Source organism: Photinus pyralis, unplaced genomic scaffold (genome assembly GCF_008802855.1).
Source record: "Photinus pyralis isolate 1611_PpyrPB1 unplaced genomic scaffold, Ppyr1.3 Ppyr1.4_LG7, whole genome shotgun sequence".
NCBI lineage: Eukaryota > Metazoa > Arthropoda > Insecta > Coleoptera > Lampyridae > Photinus > Photinus pyralis.
The window spans coordinates 38,201,535-38,225,734 of NW_022170738.1; the positions used below are offsets into that span (position 1 = coordinate 38,201,535).

Consider the following 24,200-nt stretch of genomic DNA (forward strand, 5'->3'; position numbering starts at 1 on the left):
AAACATACATTTTTACAATAAATGACAAGAATGACAATTAGCTTGTAAAATCTTCCCAGTAAAATGCAATTTCTCACAGACTTTATACAAAACTTTGAATGGTTTGATATCGAAAATCCCGATGACTTGTGCGTCCTATTTCTATTTTGCCACATATTTGCATGGTCAGTTATCATTTGGAAACTACAAGATTAACCATCCTAGATGTACAATTATGTGATTCTTAATAAAGAATAAAAAGCACTTTCAAATTTTCCCGCCTTTTTTAAAATTTACCGTTACGGGAGGATGGTAAACAAATTTTTCAAAAACATAACCCAATATTTTTTGAAAAGTAAAACATGACAGACCGATTTATATCGTCTATACATATTGAAAAATTAGGTGAGAATGTTCTGGTAATTGCAATAATATAACCTTTAAATTTTAGGCCACAAATTACAAGAGATTCGTGAGCGAGCACTGCTTAATATCTTATCGAAATTGGATCATGGATTTGTTTACGACAATGATCTGGCACGCAGTAGAGAATTATTGTCCAAACTTTTCCAGTGGTTCGAGTTCAAGCCGTGTTTATACCAAGAGGAGGTGCTAAAGCTGATACAACGCATACTTACGGTAGCTAAACTCATGAAGAGTCTACTGATCTGATACGTTATTGCTTTCCAGTCAGATAGTGGTTCAATTCTAATAAATCATTATGGCACTAAAACTATTGTTGACGAAATTCGACAAATGCGATCCAACATGGATCGAAAATTGTACCCGGATGTCGACATGCTTTTACATGCAGTTGAGGAGAACGGAAACGGCGGTGTTCCACCTTTACGCAGTGACCTGCCATTAAGTTATCGAAGTGGAGAGGAAGGGTTGGAGATTCGACCCGCACTTACAGTTGGATCTACTGCCACAACAATTGAAGGCATTATTCAACACGATTCCAGTTTGGAACCACAAACTGGGTAGGTACTTATTTTCATGACTTAGCTAGTTTGATGTATTATTATTCTCAAAGGTGTTTGCACTGTAGCTTTAGCCTCACTCTCTTATATGATGTCAATATCTTTGAAGAAATCTGGAATCCTCTGCATCTTTATCTTTTTCGCAGTGATGCTGTATATGCGGGGGTTTCTTCCATCTCGTGGCACTCTGCAAAGTGTATTCTTTGCAGAATTGACTGAATTTGTTTTATTAATTAATTTACATGCACGGACAACATCTTCAAACAAAAACTCTGGTACAGCTGTGACCTGTGTTATTGGCATTATCTTGAATCTGGTTGTTTCTACTCGCATATAAAATTGAATCGGTTTCCTCTGTGAAATTCTTAGATTATCGTAGCTCGAATGGAGTCTGGGTCTAATTTGGATACTTAGCTGTCGGATCTCTCCAAAATTCCCGAAAGATGGAAAATGCTATGGATTTGCTGGGGGTTTCTTATTGTCTACTTTCTACTATACACGGTGTCCATTTTTTGAGTGCCACTATGGGGATCTCACTTATCTTAAGGGATAGAAAATTGGTTAAATGGGGGCAAAGTTGCAAATTTCCGTGATGAATATGAATCTGAATAGTTTTGAAGATATCGCAAAAAAACGAAAATTTTTGATTTTCGTTTTTAATTTTTTTATGATAAACTAATCGTAGTAGGCATTTCTAATTAACACATTATTCGGACACTTTTTAATGGAGATTTCAAATATGGCATCCTGTTTTTAATTACTTTCAAGATGACGGAGAAACACGTGGCAATTTTAGTTTTTCTTATGGGCGCCATATTGAATTTTGACATTTTAGGATTACGTCTTTTTTTCTCTTTATAACGATATATCACACATGGTGGTTCAATATCACATTTTTTCTAAAAATAAAATTTTTAATTTTTTGAGAAGAGTGCTTTGGTATGCTCTGTAAGTTAGCTAAATGAAAGTTAAAATTTTTAAAATGGTCCAGTACACGCCCTGGCTTTAATTGGGTAATATGCTGTTTGAATTGATTTTGGCAGTTTTTTCGCCAAATAAATCACAACCTGCATTAGATATAATGGAAAAACTAAAAAATCTGGAAATTATAACACCTTCAGAAATCAGAAGTAATAGGAATTTTCTGTATGTCTTTACAGCATTATAACAACTCTTTGATTGCGCATATTTTCTCTAATCAACCATCGTCATATCTTGTATGTTACATCCTTATCTTGGACACAGTGTATAATAAAGCACTTTAGTGAGATGATCTTTTGTTTGTCCCTAATACATCCTTCAATCATCCTTGATCATGTTAGGCTTTAACGACTTTAACTTCACCTGTACTTAATGTTCAATTTTAGCGTGAGCACGAGCAAAATCAACCATGTACCTACTCCCGATGGTCTCTGTATCAATTTTACTCTCAAGTGGCAACCATTAATCGCATCTGATAGACACGTACTGGAATCGATCGAGGATTCCTTGAGAAATCCAACTGACCCCTCATCGCTGCTATATTCCTGCGAATTTTTCCTGGACGTTATGCTACAAGACTTCCCGGCCGAGGTCTTTTTACAGAGACCTTCAATTGTTTTAGTATGTATTTTGTTTTTGCCTAAACTTGTGCGTGTTGACCTAATACCTTTTAGCTTTTTCTGGACTATATGAGGACGTCGGTTTCGTCACGGTTGACGAATGCGATATTAAATTGTTTTATTAAACTGACAAAGTGTCTTAAAACTAGAATTTTCTATTATTCTGATCCGTCAATGCACAATAAAAAAGAAAAGGTAAGTGTAATGGAAGGGTAGATAGTGGAGCTCCTCAGTGAAGAAGAATCTTTGTTTTGTGGTGTTGTAACCATTTGGTCTAGAACTAGATAAAATTGTAAAATTAAACTACGTCGTGCGGACGTTCATATTGATGTCAGCACCTATTGTAACGATTGGTCATCCCGTACAAGTAATTGAATTTAATTTCTTGTAAGTGTAAATGTGGTCTTTAATTTGGATTGAACACAAATTCGTTGATAGTAATGATTCGATGTTGATTTGTATTAGAATTATTACATGCTAATTTTGTTTAAATAATCGCTTTGTGTTTTGATTTTTATTTGTTCAGTAGATTACGATAAGAAAGATTAGGGACATCAGGAACAAATTGTCTTGTTGTTTTTTTTAAAGTTTATCGGTTGGTTGTTATCGGTCCATAAGCTAATTAATTTGAATATAAGCAGGTGTACGCCTGAGTAAACAGAGGTGTGAAGTTATCGAAGACGTATATTCAAGGTAGACGAGAGAGGGAGCCGAACTTCGTTTCTAGTGGACTTGATTGGTAAATAGAGAAATAATAGAGGAGAAGGTTTCAGACAGTGTAGAGAGGAAGAATATTTTAAAAAGGCAAACGGGGCCTTTTGGTTAATTTTTTTTATGGACAGTCAGTCTTGGTGGTTGTAAAGTTTTTAGAAGAAAGTTTATATGTTGTTCTGGAATTGTGGGGAGTTGGCCAATGCTGATGAGGGCCCCAAAAGATTTAATTAAAGTCTCATCGAGATTTTCGTTATGACAGATGCTGGACGTGTTCTAGAAAAAAATGTCAGCCAATGGAATCTCACTAATCGCACCGATCAGTGTTTTAAACGGCTATTATTTATCTTCAACTGTATTTAATCATGCAATCAACTCACTGATAATTTCTTAATGCGAGCTGTCAAATTAATTAGTATTTAGCGTCTATTAAAGTACAATGTCGCAAAAGAATTTAAATGTGACAGTTGTAGTTACGGCACTAATCGTAAAGACTAATTGGTACAACATCTATTAACACACAATGTCACAAAAGAGCTTATATGGGACAGTTGTTCCAACACGTCCAAAACCTAAATTTGTCATGCTCATGAATCCAACATGATTTGACATTACACCATCATCTTGTGAAAGATGCAACTGTTTATTTGGAGCAGAGTACGCTATGGTACTATTTTTTTTGAGAAATGATGAGAGTTTCTTTCGAAATTGGTTTCTAGTCTATAACTTTTGATTGAGAAGTCTGATCGAAAAAGTACGAATTGTTTTGGATTCTACGCACCAAAATTAATAAGAAAAAGTGTTTTCCCGAGAAATTTTGGTGTAGTCGATTTTTGGTAAAAAAGGAAGGTTATACACTGCCTTTTTTTGAGGCCCGAAAAAAAATTGTCTCAGATCGACCCGGAAAAAAATTTTCTTATAGAATGTGGCCTGTAGAATCCATAATTTCAAACAGTTCCAAGATTGGGCTACTAGTTCAAAAGTTACAGCCCTTTGAATTTTTTCGAAATTGGTTTCTAGTCTATAACTTTTGATTGAGAAGTCTGATCGAAAAAGTACGAATTGTTTTGGATTCTACGCACCAAAATTAATAAGAAAAAGTGTTTTCCCGAGAAATTTTGGTGTAGTCGATTTTTGGTAAAAAAGGAAGGTTATACACTGCCTTTTTCTGAGGCCCGAAAAAAAAATTGTCTCAGATCGACCCGGAAAATAATTTTCTTATAGAATGTGGCCTGCAGAATCCATAATTTCAAACAGTTCCAAGATTGGGCTACTAGTTCAAAAGTTACAGCCCTTTGTATGTTTTTCGACATTTGTTTCTAGTCTATAACTTTTTATTTATTTATTTATTTATTTATTTATTTGTTTAGCCAGATACCATACAGAATACAATTATTCCAATTACATGGCACTGGGGTGCTGTACTTAAAACTAAAACTACACAGTAATTACGATGTTATATGACTAATTAATTCATTCAAAGAGCCGTGAAATACATCGATGTCTCTCTCACGGCACTTCTTATTTAAAGCCAACAGGCTCCTCGATAGTGGCGATGACGGAGTGGTCACTAAAAAGATGATATCGTTTTTCCTTAATTTAACATGTGGCACTTTGAGTTTAATTTCCTGAAGCAATTCTGGAGCATTTAGGTGATTATTCAGTATCTTGTACACAAAGGTAGCACAGATCACTTCGCGTCGGATTTGTAAACTTGAGATTTTAATACCGTGCACACTATTTAAAAATTTTAGTTGATTGGAGTAAGAGATTAAATGTGGAAAATTTTGAGTCGACCTAAAATACACTATTCGCACTAATTTTTTTTTAACTTTCTCTATCATGTCTGCGTGCTTATAAGTTTGGGGTGTCCAAATACATGCCGCATAATCGAGTTTGGATCTGATGAACGCATTGTATAAGGTAATAATTGAGGAAATGCTTGTAAAATTGTAGGTATTCCTAATTACAAAGCCTAGTACTTTGTAGCACGCATTTATAAGGGATTCAATGTGCCGATGAAAATTTAAGTTGCTATTGAATAAAACGCCCAAATCTCTAACCGAGGTGACTCTTTGGATATCCTGCCCATTTATTTCGTATTTAAAAATCGTGGAATTGTTGGATCTTGTGTACGATACAACTTTGCACTTTTCTATGTTTAGCTTCAGTTTGTTTTTATTGCACCAATTTATCACTGCATTTATGTCTGCTTGAATATTTAAACAATCGTTTGAGATTTCACTTTATTAAAAAGTTTCAGGTCGTCTGCAAATAGAAGTGCTTTGGAGTTTTGAATCACCCGCGGTAGGTCATTAATAAATAGTAGGAAAAGGAAAGGGCCAAGTAGTGTTCCCTGAGGTACCCCTGAAGAGGGGTAAAATTCGGTTGAGTTCACCCCATTGTATTTCACATGTTAAATATGATTTAAGAAATTTAGCCGTTGGGCTACTGACACAATTAAAATGAAGTTTCTGAAGCAGGACCTGATGGGAGACCTTATCAAAAGCTTTCGCAAAATCGGTGTATACACAGTCCACTTGAGCCCTCTTGTCAAGGACGGCGGCTGTGAAATGCGTAAACTGCATTAAGTTAGTACTTGTTGATTTCTTCGGTGTGAATCCGTGCTGCTGATCTGCAATAACACTGCCAAGATGGGAATAAAATTTATTATAGATTACTTTTTCGAAAATTTTCGCTATTGCAGGGATGATAGCTATTGGGCGGTAATTTTCGATTAGTTTCTTGCTGCCGCTTTTATGGATCGGGGTAATTGTAGTGGATTTCCAAACTGAGGGAAAAGTGGAGGTGCGGAGTGCCAAGTTGCATAGATGCAACAGGGGGGTTACCAGGCTGTGTGCGCATCCTTTCAATACGTATGGTGGGATCCCGTCTTCCCCTATAGCTGCACGTGGTTTTAGGACTTTGATTGATTCTAGTAACTCACTTTCCTGTATGTTCGTTAAGTGCAATTTGGATTGTGAAGTCCGACTCAAGCCCATCGTTCGGATCCAGGTTTTCCTCTTTGTTGTACACAGACTTAAAGTACGATGCAAACGCGTCGGCAATGCTTTTGGGATCTTCCAGCGGGATGGTTTTGTACTCGAAAACTTCCGGCAGTTGTTTGGTTGATGTCAAGGACCTAACGTAGCCCCAGAATTTATCTGAATTACTCCGGAGGTCAACTTCAATGTTCCTAATGTATTTCTTATAAGCGTCACGGATCATTTTTTTGAGTTCCTTTCGGTCTTCCTTAAATTCTTCCGATTTGCCTCGTGTGCGATGTTTATTCTTCAATTTAATTTTCTTGGTAATAGCTAAATCAAACCAAATGGGGTACTTGTTTGTGATCCTGATAGTTACTTTTGGGACGCATTCATCAAAAATCTTGTATACAATTTCATAAAAAGTAGTTACCGCGTCGTTTACAGATTTGTAATCGATTTGATTGAGAAGTCTGATCGAAAAAGTACGACAACACCTAATACAATTCTAACAAATGTTTCTTAACTTATCTAAACGTCATTTATAAGAAATTAAACAAATTACACTGCGGTAAAAAGTCAAAAATTAATCATGGTGTAAACTATGTAAATCTACAACAACAATATTAATTGTTATCATTTAACAGATAACAATCGAAATATTTTCTGGCACATCATCACCGTTGAATGCTCCACCGCATGTTCACCATACCTTCGAAGGAGAAGATGAAACTCTGCTAAAATCCAAACAGCTGCTACTGCCTCAGTATTGCTTCACAATAATGTTAGCGATTTTCCAATTTCTCTGCGTCAAACCAGAAAGCTTGAGAAGAGAGTACACAAGCAAGAAATCTAACCTGGTGAGTATAGTGGAAGCACGCGATTGTAGGCGTAGTTTGAATGTTTTATGATTTTAGATTGGCACTAATTTAGCACTTGCGCTGTTAGACGAGCTTATTTTTTTGTTGAACTTGTGTCTTAAATCGAATGCATGGGACAAAAAATCTGCGCCCGGTGTTATTGAGGTTTTACACACTTTCGAAAAAGTTTTAGAAAAATTTGCCGAAGCCCTCGAACACTTTAGGTTTGTTACACATATTTTTTTTACTTTTTGCACAAACAAAAATACTCTTGCGGAACTGAGGCTGGTCACAAAATATGTGAAGGTAGGCGTCTAGGTTTTAATTAAATTTTCTTGAATGAGACTAGTTGTACGGTAACAGTTTCATTAATATAACTTAATTTTGTTTAGATTAGAGGTGACAAGTGACGAAACCAATACAACCAACAGAACCACACATCTTCGGCTTCTTTCCAGCTGCTGCAATCTAATAATCCGCCTGATACCTTTAAACGTCGCCGATTTTATCTTACCGAAACAAATGAAGAACGCTTTATCTAACTGCTTACTTGACGTTTCATTGGCACGTCTCTATCCGAACATCCACGAAAACATCCTCCAGTTTGTAAAGGTAACTGAATGAGGTACAGTTCGCTTCTCAAACGTCAACCGATAGGAATTTGGAGGACGATTTGAAACCGACTCAGTCGCCAAGTACAAGGAGGTCAATCAAGTGTGCCAATCGATAAGCAGCGTGGTCAAACTCCTCCGTACCTCGGATTCCTTGCCAGTTTTAAATGCGATGGAGTTAGCAAACGATGCCGTGCTAAGCTTAGGATTTCATAAGAACTCGTCATTTATTAATCTAGTAATAAATTTATGTGCTAACAAACTACCGGCAACTAAAAAAGAAGAATGCTTCCAAGTTGCGGAAAGTGAGTCATGTGTTATGAGTTGACTTATTTTATGTTCCTTCCAGGTGTTTTACTTAAGTTGTTGGCGCACAACCACATGGAATTACGTCAAGAGACCTATAGACAGTGTGAAAGTCGAATTATAGCAACCATCGGGCCAAAATTCAATGCGACCGGTGCTGGGGCGCCGGGGTCGCAAATATTATTCCTCCTGCGAGCACCCATACTACTAGAAATTAGTCTTTATGGGCTTACCAGTGAGAATAAGGAGGTACCTATTCAATGTGCCAGACCCTGATTTATTTGGGTTATTTTAGATACAAAAGTATGCCGATAATATTCTGGTCCATATATTAAAATGCCAAATACTTGTCACAGAGAGTATATGGAATAAAGTGATCGATGCCATTCTGCCCGTTCTGCCAATTTTAATTTGTCATGCGACAAAAATGACTGTACTAGGCCGTTCCATTGTGGGAATACTAGATCCGGACACGGCGAAAACGTTTCTAATCCCTCCCCTAGAGGTATTTAAACCTGCTGGTTATTAACTTCAAATCAATAATTTCGTAGGTGTTAAAAAGCAACTTATGTCTGCTGTTTGTGGGCGATAGTTTAGCAAGGGAAGAAGCTGTAAGTCGTTTATGCTGGTTATTGACAACTCAGACAAATTCCCGCAATTTACTTCCTCGAATGAATAGTCTCAGAGATAAGGCTTTGAGTAAAGCTTGTCACGTGCAGCGAGTGGCTGATATCAATAGAGAAAGACCAGCACAACACTTTTATCAGGTATCCGATAGTTTATTAGATTCTAAGATGTGCAATGTTTTAAATACACAAAGTTTCGGGTATGTTGTCCAAATATTGACTAGTGGTATCAAACTGCTACAAGAGTAGGAAGGGGGATCTGAAAAGGACCCAAGTTTTCCAATAAGTTGATAATATGACAAAGTTTTTTCTTGTGAAGAATTTTGTATATTACATATTGATCAATAATCTTAACTAAAGAAATTTGATTACGACCTTCAGTGTTTTGTATCAGAATAGCATCACATGGTGCTTCGTTGGTCTACTGCAGAACGAAATAAACTCCACCCATGATCACGGATACCACAGCCCACTATAGCCCGCTTCTTTACTGTTCTTATATGTGTTTGTTGGGGATTGCATTGTTGTTGGGTAGTAGTTCAACTGTGCTAGCAGCCTTCAGGCAGTGAATCTTGATGTCTAGATTTGCTCCTCCCATTTATCTTGAGACAGTTGATTGTTGCGGAAACTAGGGGGGATATCAAAAAATTATTGAAATAAAATTTTCATGTGGAGGGACTCATTTAATGATGCTATTCACATTTTCACATAACTGTCCCTTAAGGGTCCCATGTAGAGCGATGCTATTCACATTTTCACATAACTCTCCCTTAAGGGTCCCATGTAGAGCAACTTAATTTTTTCAAATAGAAACCTACACTTTTTATTGAATATTCTTATTCTACATCTAAAATAATTAACTTTCGTGGGAAACGTTTGTTCTCTATACTTAACATTTTTTGGAGACACTATAAAACCGCGATTTTTGGTTTGAGCGAGGAAGCTGTTTCTGTCAAGAATTTTACCTTTATTACCTCCATACGCTTTAAGTTTTTTATTTGTGAATATATTGTTGCTAGTATTTTTGGAGAGGGATTTTTTATTATGCCATTCAAGCATTAAAAAACAATATGTTCTATTTTTAAAAAAATTGGGGTTATTTCCAGCCAAACCAGAAGTTAAAAAAATTGTCATGATCGCCAATAATTTTCTTTCTTTTTACCCTAATTTGAAAATCGTTAGTTCAGAACATTCGATCACCCCGGAATTTATGGCTCACTCTGTATACATGGCGCATTTCTTTTCTATTTATTAAAAAACATGCCCACATCTAAATTTGAACCCAGCAGAAGTTACCCAACAGGTATTTATTCGAAATAAACATGAAGATTGGAAATTTGTTATTAACTAAAAATATGTGCAATAATTAAATGATTAACAAATTGTATCAGGTAATTAGTGAATGCAGTATTTACAATAGAATTTTTATTTCAGGTAATAAAACTGGGAATTATACATTACAAAAAAAAGGCATCTGGTTCAGAAGGAACTTCAGAATGTGACATTGTAATAGGTCCTGAGTCAGGTGCCAGGTGAGTGGGAGGGAGTTTGGCTTGTTCATTTGTTTTCTTTTATTAGAGGAATCTACAACAAACAATTTGATTAAATTGCTCAAATTATTCAATGCGCATGCGTTGATTTTAGGGCTTTCGTTTTTGGTTAAGTCAAATTCTACTAATTTCGTCCTACACAATAATATTTAGACGTTGCCAGATGGGGGTACAGATTTTGCTATTTATGAGAAAGCGTGCGCGTAGTAACCAGTGGTATGGAGGGGTGGGAACGGCGTTGCTACTGCTTTTTCCAAGAAACTTATGTACTAGGGTTGTCCGTAAATTAATATACTTTTTCATATACATATCATTTAGTTGCAAAACCAATTACAGATTGTGAAAACTTTGATCTTCAGCTATTTTTTTTTAACGTAAGGGTAGGCCCCGTAGCTCCAAAAGCTTTTTCATATCCATGTCATATAATTCTCTCACCAACCTGCACAGGAAGGAATCGGCAACTACCTTCAGCTTGAGAATTTCATTCCCCCAAGTGTTGTTTGAAGTTGGGGAACAAAATAATGTAGTCACTGGGGTCTAAATCAAGGCTGTACTTTCGATGCACTTGTGTTCATGATCATTTCAATTGTGAAAATGCACGAGTTTTCCAGGGTAATATCGGATAATTTTTTGTGTTCATCGAGTGGATCCGTGGCACCCACCTGGCACACACTTGTGATCTTTAATATCCGTCAATATTTTGTGTATGGTAGTCCTAGGGTTCTCCCCTATCTTTTCGGCAATCTCTCGTACACTCGCACGCCGATACGCAGGCACAAAAGTGCTCAATTTTTATCGAAGGTGAAGGGATGCTGGATCACCCGATATTAGTCAATTCTCAGAACATGATGAGCGTTCCCACACTGGATAATTTACCACTACAGCACTGGTAGTAACAATGTTTATTCATTGTTAGTAATTAGTGGTATCCATGGAAATAGCGAGTGCGAGCGATGCACCACTCGCTTTATATACAGTGTGTCCCCATACTGATTTCACTATACACATGTAATTGATCAAACATTTTTGAATCTCGTTTTGATGTTTTGAGATCCTGGCCTGCTTGGTCTGAAAGGAATTTCAAACCCATTTTTTAAAGTCTAAGATGGCCGTGACAATTGAGAAAAAAATAATTGTGTGTTGAGATCAAGGGTCATTTCGGTCAATAATACGGCAAACTGTTATTAAAAATATTTGTTTAGAATATGAACTTATGTCCATATGCAAAATTTCACAAATAGTCCAGTCAATTTGTTCTTTCTGATTACAAAAGGTCCGGTAGAAGATTTTATTTTTCCGACTTGGTTAAATGGTAAAGAGCGAAAAAAATCCAAGTTTGCCAATTCGACTGACGTCGGGAGAAATTCTGTGATAAAAAATCTGCAAAAATTTCTGCCTTTTTCCATTTTTCTCAAATAACCCCTAACATGTATAGTTTAGGTCGTTTAGGAGATTAATTTAAAGTTTCATGTTTATAGTAATTTTTGAAAATAAACCATCTTTTACGTTGCTGGACTTGAACATAAATGTACACAAATAGATTAGGTATAGGTACATATAGAAATAAATATGTAAATGTATTTATTTAATAATAATAATAATAATAATAATAATAATAATAAATGTCTTTAATAGTACCTATAGGTTACATTACATAGAAGTGTGTACAAAGGGCGAGATTCAGTAATGGAATGAAACATATGTACATACAATTTCTGCTCTTCCATCTAACCCATGTGATTCCGTTCATTAACAGAAAATACAAAGAAGAAAAAATAAAAATAAAAATAATATATCTAGCAAAAAAAAAAAAACCTCAAATTAAATTGTCAAATATCATTGAGAAGAAGATTGTTCGTGCAATAACCTCGACATGGTAGCTAATCTAAATGTTTTGTAAGGCATGCTTTTGATGTCCATAGCTAGGGAATTATACCATTTGCTGATGTTGTAGGTAAAAGATCTTTCATACATAGCTGTGGCGTGCGAGGGAGGTGTAAGCAAACCTTTGTTTCTCAAATTTAGCGTATGTACATCAGTTCTGTATTTTAATTTGCGGTATAAATAGGTGGGTTGATTATTAACTAAAATTTTATAATACGTGCTAGCAGCATGTCCAGCTCTCCTATTATGCATATTTAACCATTTTAGATCGATCAACTTGTGACTTACATGATCATATTTTAATGTTTAAATTTTTGCTGATGTCCATTTTTTCCAAAAATTAAAAACTCGATACTTCAACTTGATGTATCTCCTAAAAAACAGTGTAATTTGTGGTTCTTTACATTTGTCAACCTTATTCATTTTCGTCCCTCTCATTGCCTTGGCCCAACATGAGGTGTTAAAATTAATACGTACCTACCACCTAGTACAATACTACATTAGATGTGTCTAACAGCATTTTATAGTTATAGAAACGTTATTTATATTAATAAGTGATAAGCCAACATAATCACACAATTAGGGTTAACTTCTTCCAATATAGCTACCAATGGTGATCGACCTTGGTGATCAACCTGCAAAAAAAGGGATTCACTATTTAAAAAAATTGTAATTGTAAGTAATTTTCATATAAAATACTCATTACCTGCATAACAGAACACATGTAAGCGAGAGCTGGTAGAAAACAGTTACTTTTTCCCTTTTGATTGGAATACCAAGGAAGATAATCCGCCGGTCACCCAGTGATGTCAAAACGGAGTCGCGCAGGAAGGTTATAGTTTGTAGAAACCAATTCATTTCGATGAGACCTTTCATTAGAATACCATGCAGGATAGAACGTGTATTTAACCCCCTCTTCCTCCACCATTTTCAAAATGTTGACAAATTACTATAAACACGTAACATTAAATTAGTGTATCTCCTAAACTATACATGTTAGGAAGCCAAATAAAATATCAAATTGAAAGTACTTTTATACACTATATTTTTTAATAAAGGATGATTTTACCTAAGTATTACCGTTGGTGAGTTATTTAAAAAAAAACGAAAAAAGTCAGAAATTTTTGCAGATTTTTGACCACAGAAATTTCTCCCGACGTCAGTCGAATTGGCAAACTTGAATTTTTCTCTCTCTTTACCATTTAAACAAATCAGAAAAATAAAATCTTCTACCGGACCTTTTGTAACCATGTAGCATTTTTACGTCTAATTTGACTGGACTAAAATATCCGATCATTTTGATTAAATTAGTACCTATTTGATTTGTAGTCTTCCATAGCAACCACAGAAACAAGTATTGTGTCTAAATAAAACAAATGAATTAGTCTTACCTGTCATTAAGATTAATGTGTCATTTACAGAGGCAAGACGATGTATAATTTGTTGTGCCTACTATCCCCTTTACCTGCTCCGCGCATGCCCCCCCCCCCGCCGCCCAGAAGTTTTAGTTTGGAACTTGAGAAATTCTTCAATGATTTCATCCCCACAGAGGAAAAAAATATTCTGCAGGTCACAGGATCCTGAAGAGCCTCTTGATCCTCTGTGTGTCGAGGTTTGAGGAGGTTCATCACCACCATGGCGAACCGATGCGGCAACATTGCTTTCAACCATGTATCTATCTCTTCCTGCATGCGTCGTGAACACTGACTTCATCCAACCCCTGTATAAATCATTTATTCTGCAGTAGACCGTGTTACTCACTCAGTCGAATTAAATAAGAAAGAATTCATCACAAGTGTGAACAATAGTATTAGCCATCTTAGGGATGTATGTCAGATATCGTTTTTGACAATCATTATAGGACCCCTTCTTTCCAATCTTCTGATAGTCCTCCCCCTTTCCATTTCTTCTTTATTAGTTTCCTCAGCTTCTTCTTAATACTACTATATGTTGCTGCCTTCCTTTTCTTCAGTCTGTTTAATTGTTGCTCCATCTCTTCCCGTGATATTTCGTCTCATTTCTCTTCTTCTGTCCCACACTTTTTCTCCTGCTTTTTGTGTAGTACCCTTATAAAGTGCTACTCCTTTTCCTATATCTCTTTCTTTCTTTCTCTCTTCTTCATAAAAACAGCCTTATATAAAATCATGTTACAGAATTGTTTGTAGCTGCTGGAATCACTGCTGTGACTGTTGAAGTTACAAATTAAAACAAAAACACCCTTTTTAGCGCATTTTCCAACGAAATTGAGTGCACCATTGCAGCCCCTTTCTCTGTCCGTCCGTCCGAGGTCTCAACTAATACAGTTTTCAGTATATTTAGTTCGTTTTTTTTAATTCGGAAGCTTATAGCTCGAGCACCTGTATTTATTAAAATATTTCTTTGAAATTTTAACTACAGATTCTTCTAGTAAAAGCAAACATATTGCATATTGTAAAAATCGGATGTGTAGACTGCACAGTGTAGACTGCACAGTGGAGATATTTCTTTGAAATTTTAACCATAGAGATGCCTTTAGTAAAGAAAAACGTAGCGCACATAGTTATGGCCTTTTGCGAAGTACTGATTAATGCATGGAAGAAGTTACTCATTGTAGGGCAAAGACCTTTTTACTTGTTGGGTTGCTGTTTTTGGTTAAGGTGAAAAGAAATCCATGTGGTAGGTATTACTCTGATTATGGGGGCTGCATGTTGAATAAAAATTGTAAAATTCAATGAACTTAATTGACAGGAGGTTGAATTCAATTTATGAGACCTAAGTACTAACCATACTCTTTATTATTAACTATAAAAATCTTAGCACAGCCTTAATATGTTTTGTACAAAATTACTCATATTCATACTGAAACTATTGTATTTTGTGACATTTATCTATGTGGTTCCTTCAACCGTAACTAGATACACATAAAATAGGTCTCTAACGTCAATATTAAAGCCAAGAAACCACTTTTGGATTACTTTGTTTCCAAGAAATCCAGGAATTTGTAAGAACTGTGTGCACTTTTCATTTAATCCATTGGATGACATTCAATAAAAATAAACTGATGTAAACAAATTTCATTACAGGCAAATGCATTACATCATGTGTTGGAATTGTTAAATGCTAAAGATGTCGAACCGACAATCAGAAGGTCTGCTCTAACACAAATAAGCGTCATGCTAGAGGATCCACACCTGCACTATGCCTTTCTCGACAATAATGGCATTGGAATTGTATTAAATGCGATCGAAAACGCCTTGATGGAAGTCGCGTATAAAGATTACGTTGACTGTATTATTCCGTCGATTGCGATTTTGAAGTACATTTGTTTGCATAGTTCGTCGACACGCCAAGAACTGTGCAGTAATTTTGACCTGTATTGCAATATTTTACGAGGTAACTATGCAAATTGAGTAGTAACCTTGTGGTAATTCCGCTGACTTTAGGATTGTTTATCTTTTGCTCAGAGGAGCGTGTCCGGCAAGACTGTAGTACGTTGCTGTGTTTATTGTTATTTAGCGGGTATGTGCTGGGCTCGCCTGCTAGCATGGACTTGTCTTTACCGTTTTTGGTGGTGGACCAACTGTCATTACCGTTTAGTTGTAACAGCCATTGGCGAGCTAGTAAACACGCTTTACCAGATCTACAAGGTATGTACCTAAAAATGGCACTATTTAACTTTGTTACAAATCGGAGTTACCCAGTGCCACTAGTGATTCTATGAGTCCAGCACGTTGTTATCATCTTTGTTTTACTAAAAGAATTTTTTTACATGAAATTATTTGCTGGAAAAGAACCAATATTACTAATATCGCTATTCCAGCATCACTTTTATCTGATAAATGGTGCCGGAATTCAATTCAAATACATTGGAACTCGGAGTGGTTTGGTGGATTTGCCGAAATTCTACGATGGAAGGAAATTCAGCATTCGGAGTTCAGTAGTGATTTACGCCTGAATAACAATTCTTTACTCATTTTGAAAAGTTCGTGTTTAGAATACTGTATTTTCCAATGTTTAATGGACATACAGAACGCAATATCGCACAGTTCCATAGTGGACAGCATTAGCAAACTCGACAGGTATGTATTTTGCAGTTTACCCGTTCTCCCTCACTGGCAACTTACAGTTACATTCATTTGTTTACACTTACGAAACAAGACGATCTTGAAAAGGCAGCTCTACTGAAGTTCGCGTGGGAATCCAACTTCACTCGGTTTCTCAATACTCCCCCTGCGACTGAAGAGGATAATTTAGTTTTAATGGCCGTCCTAAAGCTTCTGTCTAAACTTGTGCCGTTTTACTCTCTACAAGGTAACCATTTCTAATAAAAAAACAAATCTAGTTCAATTTTTTGTTAGACGACACTTGTTGGATTGTGACAATTTTTAAGACACCCTCCCATGTCTTACCGAATTTGCTGCAGATCGAATCCAGTCCCGATTTCGAAATAAAACCATTACACCAAGAGTTGTTATATTTAATTACCGTGTGCGTGTGGCACGACCAACATTACCTCGACTTGCATTGCGTGAGGCCACCCGAAGCACAGACGTCCGCCTGGTTGCATATTATAAAAACGATTTCGGAAAATTTGAAATTTACAGAATCTCAGCATTTTTACAACTTATGTAATTGTGAACGAAGATTATTGCGTTAACTCACGAATTCGTTGTAGCCTACTTAGACTGTATGCTATCCTGTTTGGTGCATTTAACGACGGCGCTAGGTTGGAGTTCTAATAAAAAGAGCCTAATTCCGCGTGATCCAATTCCGCGACTGATAACAGGGTTGTGTGAGCTAGTGAGTGCTTTCCATTGTGGTAAGGGATCTTCAGCGGCCGATTCGTTAATGGGTCTCAGCATAACACGTCACATTACACTCATCTTAAATAATCTGCTGTTAGAAATGCAGTATGTCGATGCAAAGGTAGTGTTACCTTATTGTCAGTTTTCGGTATAATATGCAGTTGTTGTAGGGGTGGGAAATCTACTTTCTCTCGGATCAAGACATTGAGGAAAGCATATTTTATAGCATTTGCGCTCTGTGGTTAAGCAGAGATGTGGTCTTGCGCGCCGCCATTTTGCAATTGCTCGCCGGACTTGCGATGTCGCCGAGAGCCGCAATTGAGTTAGTACAACGTAATTATATGTTTGCGCGTTCGAATTGCGGCATTGATTAATTTTCTTGTAGAAATCAAGGATTGCAAAACAGGGTATGGAGTTTGGGAAACTATGCTCGCCATTCTGTTAGATAATGATGAGGCGAGTATAGTCAGGGAGAATGCTGCGAATGTTCTGTTTAATTTAACCAGTCATACCGAATCGTCGACTACTAATCTGACTATTATAAATAGTTTAGTCCCATGTAAACATCCAAAGGTAAGTTGGCACTGACCATGGCTGTAAAACAATACTTAACTTGAATGGTACAAGGACCAAACCTAATTTTTTAAATTTCTCCTTTTATAGGCAGACACCGCAATTACATTAATCTTGGAGAAACTGCAACAATTTAAATTTTTTACTGAATTACCAAAGATTTTGGAAATTTTGTACTTGAAACCTGATTTTACCAGATCCGACGAAGCAAGAATGACTGGTAGGTGTATCTGGTTAATTTGCTTTTCGTTTACCACTATCGTTACATTTCAGAAATTTCACCTCACAATCTACACGTGAATGATGAAGTAAACCTTGCGTACACTAGAAATTTAATACAGCATACATCACTGCCTAATAGTCCAAAAAATGTAGATGTTGTAATCACTCCTGTACTAGTGAAAAACATTTGCATGTTTGTGTGTAATTTACTTCTGTTGTCGGAGAATAAAGTCATACACCTCCTACAAGATTCTGGATTAATAAAACTGTTCTTTCGGTAAGACCTAAGGGTTGAAGTTAACTGTGAATAACACAGCTGTTTTAGATGCCTTTCAAAACCGCATACCGATGTTAAAAGCACAAGAGATTTGGCCCTTTATTGCGACATTTTAGAAATGAACGCGTCCATATGTTCCGTTCTCACGAGAGCGGTGAACGGAAACGCCGCATGCCGCAACACGGTGATCCACACGCGCGACTGCTTCAACATTTTGCTTTCTCTCCTAAATCCCAACTTATACTGTAAGTGACACGTTTGTAAAAACTGTACCTTTGCAATGAATTTTAGACGAGAGTTTAGCCCAGTTGGTTTATTTGCGCAATAAGTTGTGGACCGAGATATTTGTATTAGTTGGCGCTTTACTGGAAGACACAATGGTATTTGAAGCTTTGGGCGTTGTTACTAATTCATTGAATGAGTGTGGGCATCAGGCATTTTTACTAACGCTTTGCGAATCGATTAGCGCGAATTCGTCATTTGGTAAGTTTCTACAATTTCACAATAAAAGCACTACAAAAATATGCTTTCTATTTTATTCATACAAAAGGTTTTCTGTTCAGCTGTTAGGGATTGAATAAATAAAAAAAAATTATTGGCAAATGACTGGGATCCGCACAGAGGGAATTTGTATCAACAGTTACATTTGATAACAGATCAAGGTGATGCTTCGTAAAGGAGTTTCTTTATTCCAATGGTGCTGCAACAGCTTTTTAGATATGCGCTTTCCAAACGTTTTTCAGAAGCCCCTTATTTTTCTTTAGCTTTCTAATGCTTTGGAAAGCGACTGGAATGATTCAGTGGCTATATAAAGTTTCCACGAATTTCTGAATGACTTTCTGTACACTGTTCAGGTATTTTGTGTTCTGGAACATGTTCTTTGGGAACCACTTGTTCTCTTTCTACAGCTTTTACAAGGTTCTGGATTTGTCGTAGGAAGCCCTGGAAAGGTGACTGTTATTATCTAGACAATGTTTGAACAACTTTGGAGTTCTGAAGAGAATCAAAAAAGGTAAGGCGCCAGCATGCTGTGGAAAAGGCTTAGAAGGCATTTATTGCTATGTAAAGTACTTTTGTAACTTTGGAAAGTACCCGAAGGTTATGGGAAGTGCTTCCAGAATCTCATAAGAACGTATTTCCATAACATTTTCGCGCTTTTCCAAACCGCTCACAGCTTTGTAGCTCTTCTCTAGAGCGTTTTAGATCATTTTCAGAAACCTGTGGAAAGGTCTCAAATAGTACTTAAGAGCCCCTGAGATGGAGTAGACCATTCCGAAACCAGGTGAGCCTTAAATAGTTCTGGAAATGGGCTAGCTAGTTCTTGAAAGGCGCTATGAAGCTCTGATTAGTCTTCCTTTGCAGTTAAGGCGGATTTCTAGAGCATTTCGTGATATTTTTGAGTTTTATAGCGCCCATCCAGAGCCTGTTATGCGGTAACATGCCAGCTTTGTTTAAAAATGCATTAAAATCTTGGCTAAACAATCTAGTTTTTTATAATATTGAATACTCATCGTATTACGAGTAATGGAAGTATGTATTGTTGTGTAAACATCGTCTTGTAGACGATCATGACGGGACGCTCTGTATATGAGAAATATTTCAATTTGATTCAGTGTAAATATGGGGAATTATTTTTCCTTTTCCTTCAATCTGTACCTCAGTGTTATTTTCCCTTTTATAGAATTGTTTATAATTGCATATTATTTTCTTGTTTGAATTTTCTTGCTATTGCAATTAATTCACTTTAGTTAAGTTGCTTTAGTGTAGGCGCATCTGATCGTTAAGAAGTTTGGTTATCGGACGAGAACCAATGTTTTCAACGTGGTATGGCCCGTTGTCAACTTATTATCGGCCGAGATTTAATTAGCGCACGTGTTCTTGTCGCTGAGATGCAGGTCTTTTGTATGTGTGCGTTATTTTCGGCGTAAGTGGGGACACGCGACGCGTTTTTTCGAAGTTGGAGTTATCAAGTCTGATGATGATTGGTGTTTTGAAGACGTCTTGAGAAAGGAGATTATTTTATTGTGGAAGTGGTGTTTTGTTAAATACCAGAAATTATCCTGCTAGCTAGCTGGTTCGCGACAGTTGGAAAAAGCGCAAGCAGCGATTCTTTGCGCTGTTTTTATTCGGGCTGTCGACCCGATTTGATTAGTTGAAGGCGGAGTTTGTCATTATAGTAATTTTGTGCAGAAGCAAGATAACTATAAAGTTGAGTTGTTTAAAGCGTTTTGGAAAAAAACTGGCAAGTTGAAAGTAAGGAGTTAGTGCACGGTGAGGCCTTTTGTTACTAAAAGTTCAGAGTTTGTACCGTCTCAGGCAAATCGTAATTTTATTCATCGAGTTATTGTTGCTTTCCATCAAGATTTGTGTGGCAAAGAAAAGTTCAGAAGCTATCAGCGTTTGTGTGTGGATTTAAATGCGTCTTGTTTATCGCAAATCTTTGTACGACCAAATATTTAGGATTATTAAAAGAGAAAAAAAAGTGTCATTTTAAAATTTTCTTATTTTGTCGAACGCCTGAGTGTGGGGTATTTTTTTTAATAATAATAATAATACTTTATTATCCTGGCGGAGACCAGCTGTAAGCTGTTTTTCCCAACCAGCAGAATTACAATTTACAATTACAAAATACTGATTGAAAATAACATAAACTAAAAAAGGTATACTATTTCAATAACTTGAGTTGTACGAGACTACATGAAAAGAAAATAAATGAAATCTTAGACGAAGACAGATTGACAAAAATGACAAAGTTTCTCCACGTGTGTACATAATATCTAAAAGAAGTATATAGAAGGTAACATATAGAAAGATTAGGTAACAGAAACTTGCTATACTTAAAGGTCTAATTATTATTCATTGTAAATCATAATTTTTACTTTGCGCTTAAATTGATAGCTATTCAATGATTTGTATTCATCAGGCAGCTTATTGTACAAAAATGCTGACATGTATGTAAACGAAGATTTGTAGGATTTTGTCCAAACAAGCTTTGTAAGCTTTTCTTTCTTTCAGTAATTTTGTTTTAATTTTTATTTCGTGTGTTTCGGAATAATTTTTGTCTTTTTCAATAAATTAATTGAAGTATGTACCTCTCGGCCTGCCAAATGTAAGCAAAATTGCACAGAACCTTGAGCTGGTACCTGACTATGTATTTTTCAATTATCATGTAGGAGAGAGGAGAGAGAGAGAGAGAGAAACTTTATTTACTAAATAAATGCCTGCTTGTTATGGTAACAAGTTGCCTATTTTAAGACACAGGAGTATAAATGATTGTTAATGATAATCATAATAAGATTGATTTTTCAGTTATGATTCCAAACTTACATGGAATGGTTTATTTTATTTAAATAAATAAAGCAGATCTCAATACTTATTGACTTAAAGGTATAAATCAGGTAGCGTATTTTGCTCTAGATGGTTAGCTAGGCCATTTTTACAACTAAACGAACTTGAACAGTTCTGGAAAAGCGCTTATAGTTCTTAAACGGTGCTATGAAAGTCTGGAATGTCTTCGGTTACCCTTAAATGATTTTGCAAAGTTTTCTATTGTTCTGAAAAGCTATCGGTGTGATTCTCTGACGGTTATATAATTGGCGAGCAATTGCTATCTTCTATTTTAAATGTGTATTTCAAACAGATTTATTTTTATGATGATGAATAAAGTAGAAAGCAGAAATATAAATATAATTATCAATTTTAATTTGTCATAGATCTGCAAACGTCCGCCTTAATGTCTCTTACGTCATTGCTACGTGCTGAAGCTGAGACAAAAAGCTGCGAAACTGAGCGCGGTAGTGTTGCCTTGAACTCACCGTCAATGACGGCAATATTAGACACTGTGAAAACGCCAAGAAGTTCTTTTGAGCAAATCGAAATTGACAAATCTGATAAGCCAATCGAAGTCCTGTGGGAACAGAAACGTGACAATGCCACGCCTGGCCAGGATAAACTAAATGTATTTGAAAATTCGTACTTTAGTCAAGTGCGTAACAAACTATTAGAACTAAGTCACAAACGCAGCCAATGCGAAACTGAAAGTGAAACTGCACAGGATGATGCACTTATGGCAGGAGCAACGCTATGCAAGATTTTACTGCATCTTTACGACGCCAGCACCATTCGAAATAGAGATAGGAAAAAAACTGTGATTACAAATACATTGACGAGCATTTTGGCAGTTTCCTCTGAGGCGAAGAAGCTAGCACTTCACAATGGACTCATGGAAACAATAGTTAAACAATTGAAAGAGTTGCAAGTAAAGTTAAGTTTAGAATCTGTTGCGTGCTTGCGCCGACTTACCGATAAAAAAAGGGTTTGCCCCATTCTCCGAGAGTTCGGAAACGTGATTGGGTTGACGACGAACTTTATGTTGGGGGACGAAAGCGTGAAATGCGCCGCGGCCGTCCTGGGGTTTTCCGACGTAATCCACAAGTTGTGGGTGTGGCTCTGTGCGGATCGGACATTGTTGAGCGACGGTGTAAAAATGCTGTGCACTTATTCCACCAACTGCTACTTAGGTTTGGCGTAAACCTTGACTAACTGCAATTTAATGTTGTCCAATTTAGCCTGTCAGTCTATGACGTTAACCAGCGCAGTTGCGGGGACCGGCCCTCGCAAGGTTCCGAGTGCTGTTTCGTTGCTTCACGAGCTTGTTAATCTTGTGGATCGAGAAATGGATTTAGTCAGCCGTACTCATGAGTTGGGCATTTTCGAATTGGTCTTCCATTTGTTGCAAAACGCCTGCTCCGTTTTGGAATGCAGACATATACTAATTAAAGTAAGGCAGTGAATTTATTTGATTATGAGAAGATTTGCACAGATTTCTTTATTATAACTACTTGCTAAACACCTTATTCCTTAAAATGTTAATAGAAGTGCTTCCAGGCCAACATCCTTCAGTGTGTGTCCCGATTACATCCGGCAATCACTAAGAGACAAAAGACGTGGGAAAATGTGGAAGTGATTTGGTTGGAATTTCTATTTGCCTTGACAGGATATGCGGAGGGACAATTGGGCGTAGCGAAAGCCACTGAAGCTCTAGACATTGTTATGATGCTTACGACCAGTACAAAATCAGTTAGCAGAAACATGGCACTGCTAGTGTTGAGAAATATATCTTTCCACCAGAGTAACCGCCCTCGTCTACTAAACTCTGGTAACCCTTTTCAGTTATTTATGTTGCACAAACAATCGAAAGTTATTTTTGCAGCTGATTTCATTAAAATTCTTCAAATGAAATTAACTAGCGGTACAATGCAAGAAAAAAACGTGGTAGTCTCAATCATATGGGCATTGATTGCTAATAATCAGCGTGGAAAATTAATACTGAAATGCGCAGGGTTGGATGTTCGATTGCACGAGGTGATTAAGCATATAAGTGTATCGCCTGAGGAAGCCATTGACGTTGAATGCTTTAGTAAGATGCAAAGGGTGTTATCCATTCTTAAAGAGGGTGAAAAAGTGAGATAAAAGTGTCTTGTTTATATTATTTATTTATTTACAATTATTTTATTAGATGTTAAGATTTTATATTGACATATTTTAAGTACCTACACAATTATATGTTTTTAAAGTTAATATTACCTACAGTATACTATAGATTGCTTAATTCCATTGATACTATTATTAGGAAAAAAATACTATTAATGGTAATCTTTACCCCGAAGATCGCAGACAAATGTTCATGTTGGAATAGTACTCGCACCATGATGAAATATTAAAAAAGATTCATAAGATGGTAATCCAGTGAGCAGCTTGGAATTATTTAATTTGCGTTTTTTTGTTTGTTTAGGGATCTAGCTATACTGAGAGGTTCCACCCTGTATATACCTACCACCTATGATGATAGAGAGCTGGCAGCGACGCGAAGAAGCCAGAGCATCAACTCAGCACTCAAATTTCCTAAAAATGGAAAATATGTCCGGTAGGTATTTTCGGAACTTTTTTTTGTTGTGTATTTGTAATAAAAAATCTACTCAATACAGTGTACTTTTTTACGGGCTACATAAAAAAATAATGTTTATGAAGATTTTTCCAAAACGAAACGTTGTATTGAAAAGCGGTCAATGGTGTCTTATAGTTTCAAAAGTGGCAATGAGGAAGTGTTTTTTTATTTTTTTATATCTGTTCAAATAACATTAGGGAAAAATAAAAAAGAATTGATTCTCTGTAGGAAACAAAAAAAATAAAGCCGCTATTATTATTATATGATTAAATTGGCAAATTTCGTTTTTTTTGGTATACCTT

At 36.3% G+C, this 24,200-nt stretch overlaps 1 protein-coding gene across 5 annotated transcripts; it reads left to right on the forward strand.

Annotated features, from left to right (window-relative positions):
- Positions 1-232: 232 nt before the first annotated feature.
- LOC116176059 (rotatin) lies at positions 233-23,596 on the forward strand. 5 transcript variants are annotated; one of them, XM_031494521.1, is made up of 28 exons: positions 233-384; positions 431-618; positions 670-962; positions 2,330-2,564; positions 2,618-2,758; positions 6,906-7,118; positions 7,176-7,342; positions 7,511-7,730; positions 7,776-8,034; positions 8,079-8,284; positions 8,331-8,540; positions 8,587-8,802; positions 15,158-15,467; positions 15,518-15,721; positions 15,895-16,153; positions 16,201-16,385; positions 16,433-16,702; positions 16,750-17,000; positions 17,050-17,212; positions 17,265-17,452; positions 17,543-17,672; positions 17,726-17,951; positions 18,000-18,196; positions 18,243-18,434; positions 21,665-22,471; positions 22,520-22,731; positions 22,839-23,109; positions 23,164-23,596. In XM_031494521.1, the coding sequence occupies exons 1-28, from the start codon at positions 342-344 to the stop codon at positions 23,421-23,423; spliced, it is 6,516 nt and encodes a 2,171-aa protein (XP_031350381.1). In that variant the 5' UTR covers positions 233-341; the 3' UTR covers positions 23,424-23,596. The 5 variants fall into 5 exon arrangements, with proteins under 5 accessions (XP_031350381.1, XP_031350382.1, XP_031350385.1 ...); XM_031494522.1 differs by having other exon boundaries at positions 7,511-7,724; XM_031494524.1 differs by lacking the exons at positions 233-384; positions 431-618; positions 670-962 and adding an exon at positions 1,861-1,975.
- The last annotated feature ends 604 nt before the right edge of the window (positions 23,597-24,200 follow it).

Excerpts from the sequence above, each read along its gene's own strand:
- LOC116176059 (XM_031494521.1), top strand. The coding sequence starts at position 342 with ATGACAGACCGATTTATATCGTCTATACATATTGAAAAATTAG. Across the intron at positions 8,803-15,157 it reads CAGCACAACACTTTTATCAG|GCAAATGCATTACATCATGT; the intron begins GTATCCGATAGT and ends ATTTCATTACAG. Across the intron at positions 17,673-17,725 it reads CGACGAAGCAAGAATGACTG|AAATTTCACCTCACAATCTA; the intron begins GTAGGTGTATCT and ends GTTACATTTCAG.